At 38.3% G+C, this 24,497-nt stretch overlaps 1 protein-coding gene across 1 annotated transcript in view; it reads right to left on the reverse strand.

Moving 5' to 3' along the window:
* Positions 1-7,132: 7,132 nt before the first annotated feature.
* STMND1 (stathmin domain containing 1) overlaps positions 7,133-24,497 on the reverse strand; it is a 28,788-nt gene continuing 11,423 nt past the window's right edge. The window contains exons 3-5 of the mRNA XM_019742958.2: positions 23,225-23,376; positions 13,223-13,354; positions 7,133-12,086 (exon numbers count right to left, since the gene is read on the reverse strand). Of these exons, the coding sequence (XP_019598517.2) occupies positions 11,802-12,086; positions 13,223-13,354; positions 23,225-23,376 (569 nt within the window). The 3' untranslated portion in view covers positions 7,133-11,801. The remainder of the gene's footprint in view (positions 12,087-13,222; positions 13,355-23,224; positions 23,377-24,497) is intronic.

The raw sequence follows: 24,497 nt of genomic DNA on the forward strand, positions 1-24,497 counted from the left end.
TACCAGACAAAATAGACTTTAAAACAAAAGCTATAACAAGAGACAAAGAAGGACCCAGTAATTTCACTTCTGGTATTTATCCAAAGAAACACGAAACACTAATTTGAAAAGATATATGCATCCATATATTCAATGCAGCATTATTTACAACAGTCAAGATATCAAACCAACCTAAGTGTCCATCAATAGACGAATGGGTAAAGAAGAAGTGGTACTATATACAATGGAATATTACTCGGACATAAAAAAAGAGTGAAATCTTGCCATCTGCCACAACATGAATGGACCTAAAGGGTATTATGTTAAGTAAAATAAGTCTGACAGAGAAAGACAAATACTTCTATGATTTTACTTCTATGTGGAATCTAAACAACAAAATAAATGAACAAACAAAAACAAACTCATAGATACAAAGAACATTTTAATGGTTACCAGGGGCTTGGGGGATGGGTAAGAAAGGGGAAAGGATTCAGAAGTACAAATTGGTAGTTACGACATGATTATGGAGATGTAGAGTATAGCATAGGGAATGCAGTAAATAATATTGTAATAACTATGTATAGTGTCAGATGGACACTAGATTTTATTGCGGTGATCACTTCATAAGTTATATCAATATCTAATTACTATGTTGTACACCTGAAGCTAAAATAATATTGTATGTCAACTGTAACTGAAAAATAAAAATGTTATTAAAAGCCTGAAAAAAAAACAACCTCTTGACCAAGGACTTATAAATCTGCCCGTGTTTGTACTTCAGAAGCGCAAAGTACTATACATCATGAGTGTTTGGTGGTATTTGTGGGCCGAGAAATATTCTGGGATTCAACCACTAATTTAACACAGAAAAATCATTCATTTAGTCACTCATCCAACAAGTTTGTATTGAGGACCATTCCTATGCCAGGCATGCTTTTAGCCTTGGGGACGCAGTAGTGAAAAAAAGATACAATTCTCCGCCTGCATGGATCTTGGGGAAAGACAGACAATAAACCAAATGTGTACATTTATGTGTATGTGCGTGTGTGTGTGTGTGTGTGTGTGTGTGTGTGTGTGTGTGTGTGTCAATCACTATGGAGAAGAATAAAGCTAGAATCAGGCTAGAGAATTATGGGAGTGGTGAGACTATGCTTTTAAACCAGGAGTTCAGGGAAGAGCTCATTGTTCTGGAGGAGGTGGAAGAGTGACAGTGTAGCTATTTGGGGGAGAAGCCTCTTAGGTAGAAGGAACGCAAAGCACAAAGACTGGGAGGTGGGAACACACCTGACATGACTGACCAACAGCAAGGAACTAGTGTGGCTGGAGCAGAGCAAGTGACGGGAGTGTATTAGGAGATGAGGTCCAAGAGAACACGGGGTGGGGTGGGGGCTGGTCATGTATAACCGGGTAAGCCATTGTAATTATTTGGCTTTTACTTGGTGTGAAATGAGAAGTCTTTGTAATGTTGATTAGAAAAGTGACAAGATCTCTTTTTATGTTTTCACAGGGTCACTCTGGCTGCTGTCTTCTAAACAGCCTGAAGAGAGGGCAGAAGCAGGGAGATTGAATTGGAAGGCTATGACAATAATCCAGGTGAGAAATTGTTGTGGCTTAGACAAGAATTTTAGTGCACCGTTGGTGAGAAGTGGTCAGACTTTGTATGTATTTCGAAAGAAGAGCTGACAGCATCTGCTAAAGGACTGGATAGAAAATGTGAAAGAGAGAAGTGAAGGATGACGTCACAGTTTGGGACCTGAGCCACGGAGAGGTGGAGTTGCCTTTCACTGAGATGGGAAAGGCTTCGAGAGAAGCAGAGAGCTATCCACTTGGAAGAGGTTAAGTTGAAATGCCGATGAGACATCCAAGTGGAGCCTGGATTTAGGGAAGACGTCTGCGCTGGAGGTATAAATTTGGCAGTTATTCGCATATAGATGGTACTTGAAGCCATCAGACTGGATAAAACTACCGAAGGTGAGTAGGTAGATAGAAAAGAAAAGTCAGAAGAAAAGCGTTCTGGGTTCTCCAATGGGAAGAGATCAGGATATGAGCAAATCAAGGAACTGAGAAGTAAGGATGTGGGAAGGATATTGAAATTACCAATTAAGACAAGAGGAATGTTGAAGAGTGAAATAGTGATCAAGGAGCTAAAATATTCAAGGGATAGGACATACCAATTTTGTATTATTATGCAATCAAGTAGAATGACTCAAATGTTTTAAAATCCAACAGATTTTTATTCTACAATGGAGCCGTATGTTAACCTCTGCTGTTAACTATCCTTTAGCGCCACCTACTGGACACAGACCAAAGGCAATAACTGTAGAAGGATGAAGCCTCTAAGGAAAACTCCTGTGATTTTCATAAATTTCATGTAGGGTGGAAAAAAATAGAAAAGTTCATAGTGTACAATCCTTAATTAGATAATCACTGGAATTTCACCGGGGGTTGTCAATTTCAAATGGCTTGGTTTCTGAAATATCTAGGGAAAAAAGATAAAAGAAGGGCATATAAGAAGAAGGAAGCCGAGTCTGGGGAAGACTAAAAATAGGTACATAAAGGGATAACAGAGAAAGAAGAAGGAATGAGACAGAATAATTATCTAATTATTCTATAATTTGTCTTTTGGGGAATATATTATTTATTTTGTTATTTTTTCATGTGTACATGTATTTCCCCTCCCCCAATAGGTTAAATGTTTCTGTAATCAGGTATCGCACCTTAAACATTGCTTGTGACATGCCCACTGTACCTAGTACAGGGTCAGGCAAAGAGTAGTTGGTTAATATTTTACCAAGGATTGAAGTACAAAGAAGTAATCAAGACTAAAGATAGTTGTACAGCAATGTGAACATACTTAACATTACAGGTTACAAAACTGTACAATTAAAAATGTTAAGATGGTAAATTTTATGTTATGTGTTTTTTTAACCACAATTAGAAATAAAAAATAATTTTTAAAAGGAAACATGAAGGATCCTTGTGGTGATGGAAATATCCTATATTTTGACTGCATCTGTGTCAATATCCTGGTTGTGATATGTACTACAATTTTGCAAGATGTTATCCCTGGGGAAAATAAAGTAAAGGGTCCATGAGATCTCTCTGTATTATTGCTTATAACTGGAAAATAACATGTTTAATTAAAAAGAATAAAGATATAATAAAATATGATTTTGTATTAAAAATGAACTGACCAAAAACCAGAGCATGAATAAATTAGATATTGGTATAATTGAGAGGGTAGTCTAACACTCATCAAAGTAGCTGTCTCAAATTCAGCAAAGCTGAAAGCAAATTGCTCAAATCCCTTGGTAATGAAGAGTTGGCAGGAACAATATAAAAAGATAATCAGATCCAAATCCAGCAGGTTGGTAGGAGAATAGGCTGCATACCTTAGGTTTGTGGTAGAGTATTCCAGGTATCTTCCCTATAATAAATAACCATACTGAAGAAAATCACATAACAATGTGAAAAATTCAAAGTAAGATATTAGCAAAATGAATCCAGCATCGTATTAAAATAATACCACGTGACTGTGATTTGCGAGTACATTGTTGCTAGCCTATCCAGCATCCATACGCTCTTCTCTTTACTGAATGGAATCCAATTTTATTCAGGTATCCATCCCTTCCCAACTTGCCTCAGGGAAAGCAATCTTATCCCCAACTCCATGGGAGGATTTGTTTGGTCTAAGATAACTACCATTCCCTTGACAGTGGCTGCCTCAGGAATTGGCATGGACACAATCCAGGTGTATGAAATACAAGGAGACATTTGTACCATAATATGTTCATCCCATGAACACATCAAAATTACAACTAAATTATAGAACAACCAACCTGGAGAACCATCTGAAGTCTAGCTGAACAGAAGCTTTATAACTAAGGATATAAAGAAGAAGCCACATAGAGACTGGTAGGAGGGGTGGAGATGCAAAACAGGCTGGTCCCACACCCATGTGTGGCAGTTGAAAACTGGGAGATTTCTTGGCCACAGAGGTTTCCCACGAGGAGTGAGGGACCCCAGCTCCCCACACCAGGTTCCATAGACCAGAGTACTGGTGCCAAGAAGAGGAACCCCCATAACTTCTGGCTGTAGGAAACAGTGGGAATTCTGATTGTCTGTGTGGGATGGGAGGCTTCAGAAAATCCAAACATCCCCGTAAAGGGCCCATGCAGGCACTCACCCTGGGCTCCAGCAGAGGGATGGTGAAACTGGGGGCCTCAGAGACAAGGGCAAAGACTGGGTTGTGTAACTTCTGGGTGAGGACTGGAGAGACAGTCCCCATTTTCCCTGAGTGACGTCTTTCTCTCATGTAGCTGGCAGGTGGACACCATCTTTCCTCCCTCCCCCTCAGGCCAAATCTGAATCTGATTGGCCTGGTGAACTCTGCTGCTTCTGCTGACTTGCTGAAACTCTGCCTCCTCCAACTTACATACCACAGGAGGCTTTATCAGTGGCTGAACCTTATGGAAGTTGACAGGTGGCAATAGGCCTCGGAGTGTCCTGGCTTTTTGAGGAGCTACCGCAGACCTAGTACTGGTGGTAGCTGTCCTCAAAATATTCAAAGTGGTGGAAAACAAAGACCTACAACCAAGGGTACTCTACCCAGCGAGGCTATCATTTAAAATCGAAAGAGCTTCTCAGACAAGAAAAAGCTAAAGGAGTTCATCACCACCAAACCAGTATTACAAGGAATGTTAAAGGGACATCTTTAAGATGGGGGGAAAAATTAAAAATATGAATAATAAAATGGCAATAGCTACATATCTATAAACAAATCTATCAACAATTGTTTTCAATGTAAGTAGTTTAAATGCTCCACTCAAAAGGTATAGGAGGGCTGAATGGATAAGAAAACAAGAGCCTTACATATGCTGCCTACAAGAGACTCACTTCAGATTGAAAGACACACAGAGATGGAAAGTAAAGGGGATGGAAAAATTTATTTCATGAAAATGGAAAAAGAAAAAAAGCTGAAGTAGCACTACTTATACCAGACAAAATAGACTTTAAAACAAAGGTAAAACAAAAGACAAAAAGACCCAGTAATCCCACTTCAGGGTATTTATCCGAAGAAACCCAAACGTTACTTCGAGGGGACATGTGCATCCCTATGTTCACTGCCGTGTTGTTTACAATAGCCAAGATATGGGGTCAGCCTGGGTGTCTGTTGATGGAAGAGTAGATACAGAGGAGGTGGTACCTATATACTATATACAATGGAATATTGCTCTGCCAGGGAAGGGAATGGGTTCTTGCCATCTGCAGCAGCATGGATGGACCTATAGTGGAGTATATCAGACAGAGAAAGACAGATGCAATGAGATTTCACTTATATGTGGACTCTAAAGAACAAAGTAAACAAACAAAACAGAAACAGAATCATAGATACAGATAATATTTTGATGATTGCCAGAAGGGAGGGGATTAAGTGGGGGTGGGTGAAAAAGGTGAAGGGATTACAAAGCACAAATTGGTAGTTACAAAATAGTCAGGGGGATGTAAAGTAAAGCATAGGAAATATAGTCAATAATATGGTAATAACTATGTATAGTGCCAGGTGGGTACTAGACTAGTCAGGGGGATCACTTCTTAAATTATGTAAATGTCTAACCATATGCTGTACACCTGAAATTAATATAAAATAATATTGAATGTCAACTGTAACTGAAAAATTAAAAAGGAGGGGAAGATAAAGGGGAATAAGAGGTTCAAAGTTCCAGATATAAAACAAATAAGTTTTGGGGATGTAATATACAGCATAGGAAATATAATCAATATTGTGATAGCATGGTACAGTGTCAGACGATTGCTGGACTTACCATGGTGATCACTTGTTTAGGTATACAAATGTTGAATAACTATTGTGCACCCCTGAAACTAATATAACATTGTATGCTAACTATATTTTTAATAAAAATCTTTCAAAAAATAAAATAAAATTATTCTAAAACTTTTAACTTAAGACCAGGTGAAGGAGAAAAAAACATACTGAAAAATATTCACTGATTATACGCAGGCATGTGGGATATAGGGGAGAAAGAGTTAATTAGCAGCCACTTCCGGGAGGGCTCAAGCTGGCTGGTTGTTGGGATGTTCCAGGGAGCACTGTCTTGGTGACTCCACCAAGAACACACGCTTTCCCTCCTCTCCTCATTGTCTTTACTTTTCTGGGGATGTGCTGTCTGTACAGGCCCTGAAATGCTCCTTGATCTTATAAAAGAGCTGAGTGACATGAAATTGCCAATGATTGGACCATATTTATCCTACAATCTTTATATTATAGTGAAATGCAATACTTTAGCCAAGACAATATCCCAGGCCATCTGCCACAAACATCACGTTTTTCCTTTGCTGTAGTATATGTTACATGGGAGATGTCAGTCTTTCTAGCAAACGATTCGCAGGCCAGCAATTGTTCACCTTGGGCTGAGGACTAAGCTCCAAATGACTTCCTCCACTACAGCTGCTGCAGCTGGTGAGTACTTGTTTGTTTGCAGATTTTCAGCATTCAAGCTGCACAGATTTCAACAAGTTTGGAAGGACAAAGGAATAAGCAGTCCCTCCTTGGAGAATTAAACAAATGGTTCCAAGTCGTCAAGCAGTCACTCATTGTCACAATATTTCTGTAAAAATGGCAATTCCCTGCACCGTCAAATTCTCACAACGGTAGACACAGCATCCAAAATGAAATTTTCCACTTTATAGAATTTATGAAATCAAATTTAAGACTCATATGATAAATTAGCATTTGTATGTTGACTATAGAATTATTTACAGGAACTTATAATACTGATAAATTGAAAATAAACAAAACCCCCAACAACAGGGATTGGTTAGATAAATAATAGCATCTTCCAACTTTTTTAGAATTGCAAATCCCCTTAAGTGTTTTTAAAGTATTTCCAGCAATTTTGAATGGCATGTGAGAAAGAACTGATTTTAAATTTAAAAAAAAAAAAGGTTTTAAATATTTCATCAATATATTGAAGATTATGTTATAAAATTTCTTTAAATACAATATATGCAATCAGGTCTGGGACATTATTAGTCAAAGTGTCCCAGATTATTAGTAAAAATAGTCAAGTAGATAGGGAGTCTTAAGAAACAATGTATATATACCCTAAATATTTTATTTTAACATAAAACATTTACATATAATTTCATTTGAAAATATTTTCATGTAATACCAAGGCACAATTGAAATTCTTACATAAATTACATCCATGATGCATTAGCTACAATTGCACTTTTAGTTTCCTTAAATTGGAGGATGAAATTTGTATATTTTATGAGTGGAATCCTCAAAGATTTTTAAAATAATCTTGTCTGCTCCTTTATAGACCACTGATATAGACCAAGCCCACAAATTAGTAAATGAAGTTCTGGTTAAGTGACAATCCTCTGTACATTCTTTCTCCCATTTAAGTAATGATCCCTGCTGTTTATTTTAAATTAAGCAGGAAAAGCATAAATTGTTGTCATATACATTTTTAAATGATATATTGTGTTTGGTTTAGGGATTGAATTGCAGAACTTAGGGAGGAAATTTATGTATTAATTACTAGGAATTAAAATAGCTGATCAGATCATTTTATTTTTCTGACTATAATTTCTTGTGTTTTTTTGTTTTGTTTTTTAATTTCTTGTTTCAAAATGACCAGAGAAAGTGTTACAGACTCTCAACTGCAAACACTTTTCTGGTAACACTTTGCAAATGTGGTTAGCCTTTATTTCTGATCAATGAGAAACCAACTCCAACATACTCATAACTGTCACTCATTGTTTTTCTTTATCACATGGACTTTCAAAGCACGCTTGAGATCCCAGTGTAATGAATAGAAACTGTGATGAGACGAATTCAACTTCCTGAACAGAAGAATCTGGAGGTGGATTTGCAAAACTGGTTGCATCTGACCTTCAGGATTCATTTGCCCTCTCGGTCCCTCACGGAAGGCCAGTGATCAGGAATAAAGACCATAGGAAGCGGTGCGCTGGGAAAGTGAGCATGGCAGCTTCCGCCCTCCAAGGGGTTCAGACTGTTCTGCTTTAATGGAGGAAGGTTTAAGCTATTTTACTAGTCAAGGTTATGAAAACAGAAATGGAAATATGTGTTCCGGCTGTCCCTAACTATTGGAACCCCCTAGAAACATAATAACGGAACTAAACAATGATATCATTATGAATGGTACTGTGGAAGTAGATTTATTTACATGGAAAGATATATTGTTAAGTGAAAAAAGCAAGTTATAAAACAGCTTGTGTGGTATGAGTCCATTTTTGCAAGAAAGAAGTGTTGAGGTAAATGTTCCCAGCAGTTACTTTGGTGGGAGGGGAAAAAATACTGAATTCCTGGTGTTTTTTGTTTCTTATGTGTTTTGAGTAGGCCCTATCACATATTACTTACGTAATTTAAAAAGAGGCAGTTATTATTTTTTAAAACCAAATACAAGTGATACAGACAGACCATAACTGTCATCTCCCACAATTTATTTTAAAATAATGCTCTTTATTGACTTCCTGAGATGTACATTCCATGTCCTGAAGAAGAGGCGGCATATACAGGGTTGCATGGGTGCTAAAGCCATCTATCTGCTAACACACTATAGCATTACACATGTTTAGAATGCAGTGTTTATTGTATAATTATTCCTTCAAATACTAGCTATTTGCTGATAATGGAATAACAAACAGAAATAGGCACTGGTAGTCACTTTAGCATAAATGACTATAAATTATCTGTAGTCACTATAGCAACACTCTTTCATAAATTCTATTTTTGTCCCTGTGGTTATAAAACTACTTTTGCTAACATAAGCATCTTACAGTGTATATTAACATGTGTGAAATATTTTTTAAGTACACCTTTGAAATATTATTGTAAATATAAGTTATCCATAAGGTACACCAACAATCCCCTCCCCCAAAAAAAAGTAAACTGGAGGATTTACTAGATATCAAATTATCTTCTATTCGACACAGCAAGACCATCTTTCACAAGGAAATACATACAGGCATTTTTCAGTTGTCTCCAATTAAAATTATTATAGAGGTATTTACCTAATCTTGTCTCCTGACTCACAACTTCCTGAAGGTTGTGGTTTCATTTTAGTCGAAATATCCTGGTGGTTGTTTGAAACTTTATGTTTTAAGGATGAGAAAACCAATTATGTTATTTCAACACATAAAATCAGCATGATCCCAGAGGCTATATTTTAGAAATCTCAGTCTTTTCCATTACACGCAATATAAATCATCCTCAAAGAAAGAAAGGAAAGAAAGGAAGAAAGAAAGATGATCATGAAAAAAGTCACATTTATATTTGAAGTTTTTTGGGATTCTTTTAATGTTGCAGGGTTGGGGTTTGTAGCTCCTTGGAGGCAGAGCTGGTTCAGACACAAGCTTCATCCCCATTAATGCTAGTGCTCTGTGACGGTGGGAAGTGCTTAGCATCTCTGAGCCTCTGTCTCTTCATCCCCAACCCTCAGATGGATTTGTGAGCAGTAATATACTTAGAGCTTTACAGCAGTTCCCAGTATCCAGGTGTTCTACATGTCTGTCTCTCTTGCCATCCTGTTAAAGTGGAGGGCCTCACTAAGAAAACACACAGCTGTCGTTTAGAGTGTGTTACTCCTTAGCATGTTTAACTCTACACGTACAGAGGTTTTCAAGCCAGGTGTCAATGATACTGTTCACATCTATATTTTAACTCAACAAACATGTCAATCAAGACACTATAAGTAATAAATAGGCAAGATGTCAAGCAAAAGTATTATTTGGGTATTTATCTAGTTCGGGAATTTAATTTACAATAATTATAAATTTGCATTTAATGTATTTTTTGGTCATTTGAATGTTATTATTTGCAGAAATCTGAATGATACCCAAATCTTTTCCTAAATGTCCTAGTACAATCATTTGACCTGCTGTAACATTTTATGAGATTAGCTCATACCACCGTGAGATAATCTCCACAGTGAAACCTCGGGACTGATGAAAAGCATCATGTTGCTCACATGAGATTTTATATAAATCATATTCGATACACATTATGGCATGGTCTAGTTTTCACAGTACTTTTAAACACACTATTTGGTTTGCTACAGCTCCATGAAGGTGGGTATCCCAAATTAACATATCAGGCAATGGAGACACAGAGAGCCTACAGGACTTTCCAGGTCACACTGTTAGAAGTCAATTCTGGTTCTTAAAAGGCTTTGGTTCTGGAATGAGTTTTGAAAGAAGTCCCTCCTCCTCCACCACCACCATCCTACCCCACTGGCTGCAGGAGTTGGTCCTACAGGCTATAAGAACCCCACTCATCCGTTTGCAACAACCCAAAGGGAATGTACAAACAGGAGGTGCCGAAGGGTCCTCAAATCAAATAGGCACTCCCCCAAGCCACTGGTTGCCAGGAAAACAAGCCATCTCCTAGGGCTGCCCTTCTGCTTCCAGAAGATGTATGGGTACATTGATTCATCCATTAAAGAAATGCTTTACACAGCACTTATGTGCCATGCAGTTTCCAAGTTACAAAAAATGCATCATAAACAAGACAGACTCATTTCCTGCTCTGTTAGAACTGAAATGTCTCTTGGTAAAGATAACAACATATCAGGAAATTCCACAGGGTGGTTAAGTGCAAAGATGAGTAGCCCAGGGTGCCAACGGGCAACTATGAGAGAGGGGCACAAACCCTGGATATTTGGAGGAAGTGCTCTGAGTGGAGACATAGACAACAAGAAGGCATTAGTCAACTAAAATGGCAAGTAGGGGAGAGGGGACAGAGGGAACAGCCTGTGCAAAGAGCCAGAGGCTAGGGAGAGTGTGCTGAGTTTGAGGAACTGGAAGTTCAGTATGTGTAACTTGTGAAAGCTGAGATCCTTACCAGTCACAAAAAAGGAGTCTGGACTTTATCTTGACAATAAAAGGGGCTGACAAAAGATTTTAAGCAGAGGACTGTTGTATAAATATTAAGGAAACTGCTGGAGTAACCCAGTTGAACGATGGTAGGGTGATCTAGACTATGTAATGACAGGGGGAAAGTATGAAATGGATGCAGGAGATCTTTAGAGTATAGATTCATAGAACTGATGACTGATTGGTATGGATGGTAAGGGAGCGGGAAGAACCAAAGTATAATTCCAATAGGATGAGGGCCGCCAAACTCTTTAGTGTGGGGTGCCCTCAGGGAAGCACAGCACTGCCATTAGGGCTTCCTTTCAGCGAACCTCCTCCCTGGGTCTCCTCCCACCTCTAGACTCAATTGAAGTTTTTTCTTTTTTTATATGAAGGAAACCATACTTAGTTCTGAGAATTAGATATTGCTTCTTTAAGCTATCTGAATGAAACTGTAATTCAACCAACTTCAAGATATTGCTTTACTCCTTCACAACAGAAAGAAAATCTTTAAAAAATCTAAATATACAGCATATGAAGCATACAGATCATTAAAATAATACAGATCCATGCAATTTGTCTTAGAAGCCACTAAGAGGGTGGACATAGCCAAGTGGCAGGAGCAAAAAGGAAGGGTTTCATTTGGCACAAACACATTAATATAAGCGGGAAGGTACTCGTAAATTAAAGACATCTTTACAATGTTTGAAGCCACAATGAAAGAGGATGCCAACTTGATAATATTGAAGGTAGTTAAATCTTCCTTTATTTAAAAGCTAGCAAAGCTATTAATCATTTAATTTACTCACAAACCTCCAGCCCATGAGGTCAGGCAGTCAAAGAAAAACATGAGACATACTAAGAATGTCACGACTGGGAGGAATGGATGCCTTTTCACGAAATTCACATAAAATAAATTACTAGAATATGTCATCTGCTTGGTTGTAGGACATGTCTGACTCCACGACCCCAATACCTTCATAACTGTACTTTCTATCATTTGAGGTCACATCACTTTTACTCTTCTTCCTTTTCAATGGCTTTCCTCCCTGCAGGTCAGACAGTTCACACACAGCAGAACTCACAGGATTAAGTCCTCTGGCAAACGAAACCTCAGCCCTGCTCAGTTCAGCTGACTCTGAATGATTGGCTGGGGGTAAAAGTCGGTCACTCCTTAGCCTTTTCCTTATTTCTTCTTCTTTCACCTGAAGAGCAGTATTACAGAATGAAAGACAGCCCAAAAATGTTCTCCAAGTTTTCATTAATACTGCCTGTAATTTACATTTATGGCTTCTCTATTTCATTGTTCAGTCATTTAACAAACATTAAGATGAGGAATCACTGTTGAAGAAGACAGACACACTCCCTACCCTCAAGGAGTTTCTGTCTGTCTCGTCCTTGTGCTCTGAAAGGCCGAGCAGTGGAAATAAAGGCAGTCAGACAGAGCAAAGCTGTGAACGCTGGTTCTGGCAGAACGACTGACAGAGGGTTATGGGGACCACATGTGCAACGGCTGCAGGAGCTGTCTGGTGGTCTGCATGGCGTCCTCTCCAGCTCCCATCCTCTACCCCAACACATCCTCTCACCCCTAGGCCCACTGAAGTTTCCTTTTTTCTTATGAAGAAAACTGCATACTTTACTCAGCTCTGAGAATTGGATATTACTTCCTTAGGCCATACGGATGAAACTGTAATTCAACCAACTTCAAGAAATTGCTTCATTCCTTCACTGCATACATACAAAAAATTAAGCATACAGCATAAGAAGCATACAGATTGTCATGCAGGGTATCAGGCATGGTCTCTAGTCCCACTCCCCACATAAGAACGCAGGACACGGTGAGGTCAAAAAGGAACACCCACGGAGCCATAGATAGGGGAGTCACATCACTATAATCTCACTGGCGGCTGGGTTGGAGACACAGGAGGCAGGAGCCACACGATCCGCAACCTGCTGTCCACTTGTCTCTGCCAACCAACCTCACTTGCTAGCTGCAATCCGCCGTGCTAACTGCAATCTGCTATTGCTAACTCAGCCACCATTTTCTCGCTAGCCCCCATTTTCTGCTAGCTTAGCCATGGCAGTTATATTAGTGACCAACGGCTCACTGGTTACAGCTGACGACCAATTAGCCACAACTGACGGCCATCTACTACCCGAGCCAGCACCTTTCTACGTGAGGCCGAGAGCCTGGAAACTGCTCTCTGGGACTCTCTCCCCACACAGATCATGAAAATAATTACTACAAATCCATGCAATTTGTCTTAAAGCTGCTGATAGGAAAGGCTGGACGTGAGCTCATTTCAGCAGGTAGCATCACCCCACACACACACTCAGGTACCTTCCTGCGTTCCTCCACCGCCTGCATCTTCTCCTCTAGGTCCTTCACTGTGAAATCTTTTACTTCTTTTTTGATCTTAAGTTTTTCCAGCCTGGTTGGTGGCTTTCTTAGAGGCTTCTCAGTCGTGTTCACCTGTCGGAAGATACTTTTTAAAATGGAGAAACAAACATATTCCTTGTCAGAAAAGAAAGAGAGGAGGTGGAGTAAACACTGTTTAAAATGTAAATCCTAAAAATCTCAAGTTTCCAGTGGCAGATTTAAAAACCAACAACATGAAAGCTGGTAACAACAGAACTGATTCCTAAATATCTAATTCCTGGTAACGATAGAACTAATTTCTTACAAAAAAAAAAAGAAAAATCCATTAGATGCCTAGAAAAAAACAGGCTATTACAAAAAAAAGAACAACAACAACAAAAAAAAAACATGACAGAATGCAAAGATGTCCTGAAACTGGAAGAGGATTTGGGAGAAGGAAAAAAATACTTGAGAACAAATACAAGATGGAAAAAGGTAGTGGATGAGCGAGGAATTTGTGATTCAAGGTAAAAGCCTGATGATTTTATAATATTCCACAAGCTACAGATGACTTTGATTTGGGTCAAAGTTAGTTTTTAGTACTTCTGGTTTTGTGGAGAGGAGAATTCACTCTGTGCTGGGCTGGGCTGTTGGTACTTTACAAATATTTACATGATAGCAGAAAAAAAGTCTTCCCATTTCATATGACTGACAACCCTTTGAACAGTTCAAAGCAGTAATAATGACTTTCTGATTATAATTTCTAGTTACAAACAAAGTAAGATTGTTGTAAAGGGTTTATAAAGTTTTATTTTTTCTTTTAAAAATTAGGTTTTAAAATAGTACGTTAGTTATGAAAAATTAAAATGATACATAAATCATCTCCGTACTCTGTTTAGCCACCTGGCCCCCAATCCCACTCATCAGCATGAACCATTTTAAAGAGTCTGGTGTGTGTCTTTCCAGATATTCTCTATGCATATGTATTTATATACATATATATGTGCAGTACATGTGCAATGTTAAACTGGACATAATAGGATTATACCACATACATTACTCTGCGATTTGCTTTCTTCATGTAATTTCATATGGACATCTTTCTAGGTCAGCATATGTAGATTTATTATGACTGAGGAAGGTCTTAATGAACTCCAAGGCTTCATTATAAAATGAACTGAATATTGTCCCAGATAATTTCTCTAAAGACTTTTAAAGACAAAAGAGCTATTGATATTCATTGTATATTCAGACTGGAATACGACAGGTCCTGAGAAAATAAATCAGAGAGACAATGTAGCATAGCAGCAAAAGGCAACAGATCTGGACTCAGACAGACCTGGGTTTGAATCCAGACTCAGCCACAGTGTGGCTTCACATGAGTTCTTAAATTCTGTAAGCTTCGTTTTTCCTATTTGAAAAATAGGTTTAATAATACTTTCTCAAAGGATTTTTTTTTTTAAAGGAGAGAGAGTAGGTACAAGTAGACACTCAGTAAATCGTAATTACATTCATTCAGTGAAAGCAGTGACTTTTCCAATGATGGCACATCGGAGCATAACTAAGAGCATTTGTCACAAAGAGGAGGAACGAGCATTGGAATCGCATGGGCCAAGGCAGGGGCCCTGGGCTTTAAGCCCGGTCTACCACTAATATTCACTGTGTGACCTGGGATAGCACCTTTTCTCTTTGTTCTCAGTTTTCTCAAATGTAAAAACAGTGAGGGGCCTGATGAGGGCTAAAGTTCCTTCCAGCTTTAAGATCTATGATTCTTGGAAAGTCTTTTAAAGGGAAAATATTTGTTGAAGTTTTGGCTCAGTTACAGCCTTGAAGCAGTTTTATGTAAGAAGTTGTTCACCACATAAAAACTGCGGGATGTTTGTCAATGCAACTTCCCCCTCTCCCATCATTGTATCATTTCTATGACAATTGGCTGTAAGGCTTCCTACTGGCAAAAGTCATCTGCTGACAAGAGGGACATGTTTGCCATGGAGTCTCAACTAGAGATACTATGAAATCAGTATGGAGACCGTTGTTTAGGGAACTTCATTCACCGATCGAGGGCTAAAAGAAAATGAAATGGTAATTTAAGATCCTATAAACAGAAGGCTCGGTTAGGCTTTACATAGGAGTCAGAACCTTGACTAAAATGATTACATCAGCAGTTCTGAGAGAATTTAGGATTTCCCGTTTGGGTGGACTCTTCCTGAGGCTTTATCCCAAAATGATGGCTATGAAATCATGTCCTTCCTCCTCCTTGCGGACGTTAATCCTACCTGTGTGGCCACGTCCTTTCCTGAGTTTGACGTTTTAAAGAAAAGCACTGAAAAGCCTGAGGAAAGATAGCTGTACTCTTTATCACTGGATTTTATGAAGTCAGGATTTATCAACTGTTGGCACTTAAAAATAAAAACAATGATCACATTCTACTTAGAGAGGTGCCACCCATAAACTCTTTTTAAAAAATCAACTTTAAAACCTATAGAAGCTACTAGTTCAATTACTTTCTTTAAAAACACCATCAGAGGACTGCCACACCCAAAGATGCTGTGATAAGATTTGGGTTTTGTTTCTAGCCAACCCAACTGTCTATATTACTTCTTGCAGCCACTATGTGTTCCTCAGAGCTTTCCTGATTAACTATTGACCTAGAGATGAACCTATCTTGGCTATGCTCCCTTTCTAGAGTCTTGCGCATCAAATGGGCCATAGCTTCTCACAACAGATCTGTCCTTCCTGCTCTGTCATTCTTACTGTGTTTCCCCAAAAGTAAGACCTAGCTGGACAATCAGCTCTAATGCGTCTTTTGGAGTAAAAATTAATATAAGACCTGGTCTTATTTTATTTATAGTACTTATTTTACTTATTTTACTATAAGTAAAATAAGACCTGGTCTTTAATATAATATAATATAATACTGGGTCTTATATTAATTTTTGCTCCAAAAGACCATTAGAGCTGATTGTCTGGCCTAGGTCTTATTTTCGGGGAAACACGGTAATTAGACCTCCTGAGGAAGGTCAGTCTGAGCTTTAACTGGCATTATTTGGTCTTTACCCAATCAACTTCCTCCTCCTTAAAATACTCCCGAGGTTCAAAAAATAATGTTTGAGACTCTGATGTAATGTGAACAAACGCCCTAACTGCACTAAAGGTTACCAAGTACAGAAGTCGCTGGAGAACGGAACAAACTGACGAGAGACAGGCAGAGTCAATAGAGAATTGAGAGTCTTGTGTAAAGAGATCCATGATGCCCTAAGAAGCAGGGAGAAATAAGTTCGGGATAAAAGACACCTAAAGTGGATAATACCTGTGTGATAAATGAGAGCCAATCACATCTCTCTAAAGAGATCTGTACCAATCCATATACATATTTACATGTGTATGTAAAACCAATTCACATTTATAATACAGCCACTTCAGGCTCATTAGAATGTTTTAATATACTGATTCACTTAATCTGAGTTTTAGCTGATTAATATTATATTTCTTACATATCATTGTGATTCTCTCTGAGTAAGCATAACATCTCTTAGTCCGAATATGCCTGAAAGCAGGTTATCCAGAGGGTATTATGGAATTGCTGTCGTACTTGCCAACAAGCAAATGATAAAAATTAAGAAAAAAGATGAAAGGGGGCCCTGTGGTGGACACAGCTACTGCCGTGGGCTTCTGGCTCACAGGGGAGTGCCCTGATTCAGAAGATGAATGAAAGACACTCACTTTTCAGCATATTTTATTATATTTTACTTTAAATAACGGAATTAAATGTAACAACCTGGCTAAGAAAAGGACAGATCTACGTCTAAAATTCCCTCGTATTTATATATACTATTGGTCTACATATGAAGTCTTGTTTTAAAAGTATTCTCACTTTTATTATTACATTTTCCTCCATAATATTTTATTTGAAAGTTTTTCAAGCAACGAAGAAATAGTCTTCACATGTCTGACTGGATTTATCACATTGTAGTACCTGGACACTAATGTCCCTTTTTGACCATCCTTTCTGTTTCCCTTGATTCTCTGATTTGTTTTTTAGCCAATTTTATCATGTTGTTTTTTTTCTAAAAAATTATTAACTATTAGATAGTTAAAAGCATTAGCTGTGTAATAATATTTCCATTCTTATTATGGTTCTCCTTTCAGTCCTTCAATATTCATTCTCATCTTTTCACATTGGCTTCATAACTTTCCCCAAAATATGCAAGACACCCGGTGTCTGATACACATGTTCTCAACTACAGATGAATGGAAAGAGACTACCTATGACACTGAGCAATTATATCCTTCATTTCCACACTCTTCCTGGGTATAATCTTATACCTGAAAATGTTATATTTTCAGGAATACTTCAGAATTCTCTTTCACAATGAGTGGAGGATTTTAATTTCAAAAGTTTTAACCCTTCCCAGCTTTATGATGAATCTGAGGCATTTGTGTACATGTTTGTTGAAACTTCAGGGCAGTGGTTCTCAGCCTGGGCTGCCCAAGAGAATTATCTGGGAGCTCTGCCATACACTACAACTGGGGCCCACCCCCAGCCACTGGTCCTGGTGGGGCCTGGGCACTGGGAGTTTTGAAAGCTTCCTAGATGATTTAATTGTGTAGCCAGGTTAAGAACAACTGCACTAGGTAATAAAAGGCACAGCTGTATGTTACTATTGGCCTATTGCAAGACTGGCTTATGCTGGGACATATTGGCCTAATTCCAACGCAAAAACAAAACAAAACTCACAAAAAACACAAAAGAGCTATGTTATTCTTGCCTACCTCTGCAGTCCTGTCACATTTCAACCCTTTTAAGAACACTCCAGCTATGCTGCTGACAGCCATTCCATCTCTATAGAATATGAAAACAGCCTTCATCTTCGGCTCACTTAATGTTATTGAAAGTCAAGTTTTCATTTTTAAATACATTCCTTTCACGCTGTAGCTCATATTAATTAACCTTCTTGGTGCCCCTGCGAGGACTGAGTCTGAACTCATTCATCTCTGGCCTTTGAATCACTGGAAAATGTTTTAATGCTATTCCCACTGGCATTAGCACTAAGGTTCCACAGTATTTGCCTTAAGAAGGCATCGCTTAGCTAGTCAATGTTTCCACAATCTATCCTCCTCCAGATTGCTCTCCTGTCTTTTTCTTTTGACACACCTTTTTTTCTGACCCCCCAGAGACTCATCTACATATTGGGGGGAAACATCTCTCCTCTCTCTTTCCATATTAAAGATGCATCCTCTTTAGTACTTTCAAACAAGGTACTCTAAAAATGCCTTGTATCATGATGCCACTGTACAAATGTAAATTGGCATTATATTGACATTGTCTTTTCTATTACATGGTCCATTTTTACCTTCCTGTTTCTCCCATGTCCTTTTATTATTGGCAGCCTGATAATATCATTCATAAAGTTTAGCAATCTCCTCTTTTTTCCCCCAAGTACTTTCTGTAGGACTTATTTTCTTTCTGCAGAAGAAAATGCCACTTTAGCTTTTATTCAATAGTTCTTAGCATTTCCAAAACAGCAAAGGAAATTACCTTTATTCAAATACTAAGTGACTTGGTCTAGGTGGCAAACTTGATTTAAATAACACATCTCTTTATTCCCAATTGACAGTTTTCCCTATAGGATCAACAACCACTGAGGAACCATTGATGTAATTTCTGGTCTCTATTTCCACCATTTCTGTCTCTTTCTTTTCTTTCCATTCATATTTCCTCAGTCTTATTTTCTTTGTTATTTCTTCTTTTTATCTTCTTTCTTCCACCTATGTTTTACGACTACTGATGTTGTGTGGATGCATTGGCTTAAAAAACAAAACAAAATAAATAAAAAAGAACACAAGGAGTTCTATTCAAGATGGTAGAGTACGTAAATGCTGTGCTTACCTGGTCTCACGACCACATCAAAATTACAACTAAAATACAGAACAGCTATCATTGAGAATTACCTGAAATCTTGCTGAACCAAAGACCTACAACTAACGATATACAGAAGAAGCCACCTCAAGACTGACAGGAGGGGCAGAGACACAGAACAGGCTGGTCTGACACCAGTGTGTGACCATTAAAAATTGGGAGGGATATCTCAGCTGTGGTGGTCCCCCCAAAGGAGCAAGGCGTCCCAGCACCACACCAGAATCCCTAGCCCAGGGTTCCAGAACCAGAGAGAGAAGTCCCCATAATTTCTGGTTGTGAAAAACAGTAGAGATTGTGGCTGAGTGAGATGGAGAGCAGCTGAAGTCCCAGGTGCTCCTCTTAAAGGGTCTGCACATGGACTTACCGACAGAATCACTAGCTCTGAACTCTAGCACTGGGCCAGTAACTGGAGAGGTAACAGGGACATACAGGAGGAACTGAGTTGTCTGGCTGCAGGACGAGGACTGGAGGGGCAGCTTTCTCCTAGACAGAGGAGCTGGCAGAAGCCATTGTTTCTTTGTTAAGCCCTCCCCCTTCTCAGCATGCAGACTCAGACAGATGCCATATCTTAATCTCCATCAAACTGGCTGACACCATTTGTTTGCCATGCCCTGCTGATTCTGAGACCTTATCCCACCCAACTTTCGTGTACACCCAAGCTGCTTCCAGTGGCTTTTTTGTACAAATCCCCTGCCTTGGCTAATGCTGCAGACTTTCCTAGGGCACCTCAAAGGTTTGTGGAACACAGACAAGCAGTATCTGGCTTGAACACGTATCATACCTCAGGCTGAGAAGCCCTAAGCCCAGCACTAGCAGCAGCCAATCTTGGTTCGCATTTTGGCCTCTTGAGACTCTTGCAAGCATGGCACAGGCAGTGGCCATCTGAAGATTTCTTTGTGCCTCCTGCTGGCGGCCCTAGGTGGGGCAATGGCTGCAGCCAAACTTGACCTGCAGCAGGTTCCCTCCCAGGCAGCCCAGGGTCTGGCACATCCAGTGGCCAGCTTTGAAATGAGCTGGAGCATCACCCAGCTGCCTCCAAGCACTACAGACCCAAAGGGCAGGTTGGGCAGACACTAGAGCTCAGCTGAAGCAGATCCTGCTCTGTAGTGTCAACCCCTGTACCATAATTCCTCCACTGTACTCATGGCCAGTCCTCACAACCAATGAGCCCAAGGGTCAATCCCTCCCACTGATGGGCAAACAGCAACCAAGGCTCAACTACAAGAGAAAGGCACACACAACCCACACAAAGGACACACCTGGAGTGTGCAGCTCAGGTGACTAGCAAGACTGCGCTACTGAGCCCCAAAGCACACCTACTACATGAGGCCACTCTACTAAGACTGGGAGATATAGCAGCCCTACCTAATACATAGAAACATACACAAGAAGGCAGCCAAAATGGGGAGACAAACAAAACATTTCCCAAATAAAAGAACAGAACAAAGCTCCAGAAAAAAGACTAAACAAAATAGAGACAAGCAATCTACCAGACTCAGAGTTCCAAACACTGGTTATAAGGATGCTCGATGATCTCGGGGAGAACTTCAACAAAGAGATAGGAAACATAAAAAATGGAGATAGAAAAAACAAAAAAAGAACAAGTCAGAAATGAAGAATATAGTAATGGAAATCAACAGAAGATTAGATGAAGCAGAGGACTGAATCAGTGATTTAAAGATAAGGTAGCAGAAAACACCCAATCAAAACAGAAAAAAAAAAAAGTCCAAAGAAATGAGGAGAGTTTATGGGGCCTCAGGGCTTCTGGGACAACATCAAGCATACCAACATTTGCATTATAGGGGTACCAGAAGGAGAAGAGAGAGAGCAAGGAAATGAAAACCTATTTGAAGAAATAATTATGGAAAACTTCCCTAATCTGGTGAAGAAAATAGACCTACAAGCCCAGCAAGTGCAGAGAGTCCCAAACAAGATGAACCCAAAGAGGCCAACACCAAGACACATCATAATTAAAATGCCAAAGTTTAAAGACAAAGAGAGAATCTTAAAAGCAGCAAGAGAAAAGCAGTTAATTCTCTACAAGGGAGCTCTCATAAGACTGTCAGCTGATTTCCCAACAGAAACTTTGCAAGCCAGAAGGGATTGGCATAAAATATTCAAAGTAATGAAAAGCAAGGAGCTACAACCAAGATTATTCTACCCAGCAAAGTTATAATTTAGAATCAAAGGACAAACAAAGAGCTTCCCATTCCCAGACAAGAAAGAGCTAAAGGAGCTCACCACCACCAAACTAGTATTACAAGGAATCTTAGAAGGACTTCTTTAAGATGAAAAACATAAATAAAAAATATGAATAATAAAATGGCAATAACTACATACCTATTAATAGTTACTTTCAATGTAAATGGATTAAATGCTCCAATCAAAAAATAGGATGGTTGAATGAATAAGAAAATAAGACCCTTAAATATGCTGCCTACAAGAGACTCATTTCAGATAAGTCATCCACAGACTAAAAGTAAAGGGATAGAAAAATATATTTCACGAAAATGAAAACAAACAAAAAAATCTGGAGTAGCAATACGTATACCAGACAAAATAGGCTTTAAAACAAAGACTATAACAAGAGACAAAGAAGGACGTAGTAATCCCACTTTTGGGTATTTATCTGAAGAAACTCAAAACACTACTTTGAGGGGACATGCTCATCCATATGTTAATTGAAGAATTATTTACAATAGCCAAGCTATGAAGGCAACCTGGGTGTCCCTGAATGGATGCATGAATTAAGAAGAGGTGGTAAAGATATACAATAGAATATTACTCAGCTGTAAAAAATAATGAAACCTTGCCATGTATGACAACATGGCTGGACCTAGAGGGTATTGTGCTGAATGTAGTAAGTCAGACAGCGAAAGACAAATGTGTTATGCTTTCACTTATAAATGGAATCTAAAGAACAAAACAAACAAACAAAACAGAAACAAACTCATATACACAGAGAACATTCTGACAGTTGCCAGATGGGAAGGCGGTTGGAAATGGGTGAAAAAGGAGAAGAGATTAGGAAGTACAAACTGGTAGTCACAAAATAGTCATGGGGATGTGAAATACATTATGGGGAATATAGTCAATAATGTTGTAAAGACTATGTAGGGTTTCAGATGGGTACTGGACTTATTGGGGAATCACTTCATAGATTATATAATTGCCTAACCACTGTGTTGTACACCTAAAACTAATATAAAAAATACTGAATGTCAAATATACATATATGTGGTCACGGGATGTAAAGTACAGCATAGGGAATATAACCAATGATAATGTAACAGCTATGTATGGTATTAGATGGGTAGTAGACATAGAATTGGTGGGGTTATCACTTTGTGAGGGGTGTAAATGTTTAATCATTATGTTGTTTTGTACACCTGAAACTAATAAAAAAGAATACCAGAATAAAAAAAGGAACTAAAAAAAAAACAAAAAATAATTTCTATAATCATATTTATTTCTTCATGTTTGACCTTAGAGTGTGTATATAAATGTATGAGAATACTATTTTAGCTTTGGCATCTGGGCCTATTTTCTTATTGGATAAGTCAGAGTTCAGTTTTATACCGTGTTGTCCCGAAAATAAGACTGGGTCTTATATTAACTTTTGCTCCAAAAGATGCATTAGGGCTTATGTTCAGGGAATGTTATCCTGAAAAATCATGCTAGGGCTTATTTTAAGGTTAGGTCTTATTTTGGGGGGAAACACAGTATTCATAATTCCTAGTACATAGGCAATGCTTAATAAAAATTTCTGAAAGAATAAAGGCATGTTATTCAATGGGGCTTATTTCATCTTAAACTTAGTAAAAACTAAGATACATATTTTTTGGATTCATTAATCATTAATGTTTAGGGTCATTCCTGAATTCATAGAGAAGGATTATGTGTAGAGGGGTGAGGGAATTTATGGGAGAAAAAAACTGTTTTAGATAAATGCTGTAATCTGTACTATGACTCTCAAATGCATATGATAGAAACAATGACTCATGATAAATCATATTCTATTGCTATTTTAACTACGAACTAATGTTAATTACAAAATTACTTGCCATGATATCATATGATTCTCCATTTCTAGATACTTTGCTGTGGCTTTGTATTATTCCTTGAATAATTAATTCCTCCAGGATGTCTGATGACTTTTGTCGTTCTCGATTCTCTAGGGGTTGTGGTTTATAGATTAACCCATTGGTCACTAGGTCTTCCAAGGGAAAAGAAAAAAGAAAGCGAAATTTAAGCATGAAGATTTTAAAAATCAATGCTAAGTGGATGCCTTATAAATAATGCTACCTAATTAAATCTTACACTTAATACTGTTACCTAGATATCTGTTTCTATTATAAATCTTTGAATCCTTTGAAGTACAAATTCTTAATGTTCTTACAGAGGATATACATCAATATAATATACTGTTTACTTAGCAGGCCCCATATTAACATAACAAAAAGTCTTCATGGCTGTTATGTACTACTTTTTTGTTGTAACAACACTCATATACATGGGTATGACAACATGGGTTCTCTGTACTAATTATGAAGCTAAACCATAGCTAAGAATGAGATATTCTTTCAGTGACTTTTTTGAGTTGCAGTTGGTTCCTATGGTTTGTATACAAAGGATAAACAGTGTGATGTTGCCAAGAGACTTCTAGTTCTGCAACCTTAAGTTTACAATTACACCATCTGCTAAATCTACATAAGTAAAAGGATGCCTTTTTGAAAAGAGTCTTTAAACCAAAACGGAATTGGAGTTGTGATATCAGCTAAATTTTTATTAGTGATTCTAAAAATGGCATTGTAACAGTTTATAGGGGAGCCTTTATAAATGGCACTAATAAGAGAGAACCCCCATTACAAATCACCCAATTATATAAGCAAATAAGCAAACATCTGTTTTTACAACTTCACATTATAAAGTAAAGGTACAATGGGGAGTCTTCAGAAATGAGACTTCTATTTTGTAATCATCAGGAAGTCCTGATAGTAACCAAGTCCATTCCATCTAGTAGATGAAGTCTTTTTATGAAAATTTCTAACGTGGGTCTCTATTAAGTACTTTTCATATTTTATAACATCTAAATCAAACTCTGTAAGAGAGGTATTATTATCCCTATTTTATAAATAAATAAACTGATATGAGAGAGGCTAATTAACTTGCTCAAGGTGACGAGTAGTAAGTAAATTAATTAAGCTTTAAATCCAAGTCTGGGCCAGCCCGGTGGCTCAGGCAGTTAGAGCTCCATGCTCCTAACTCCAAAGGCTGCCTGTTCGATTCCCACATGGGCCAGTGGGCTCTCAACCACGAGGCTGCCGGTTCGACTCC

This window comes from Rhinolophus sinicus, linkage group LG06 (assembly GCF_036562045.2).
Source record: "Rhinolophus sinicus isolate RSC01 linkage group LG06, ASM3656204v1, whole genome shotgun sequence".
NCBI lineage: Eukaryota > Metazoa > Chordata > Mammalia > Chiroptera > Rhinolophidae > Rhinolophus > Rhinolophus sinicus.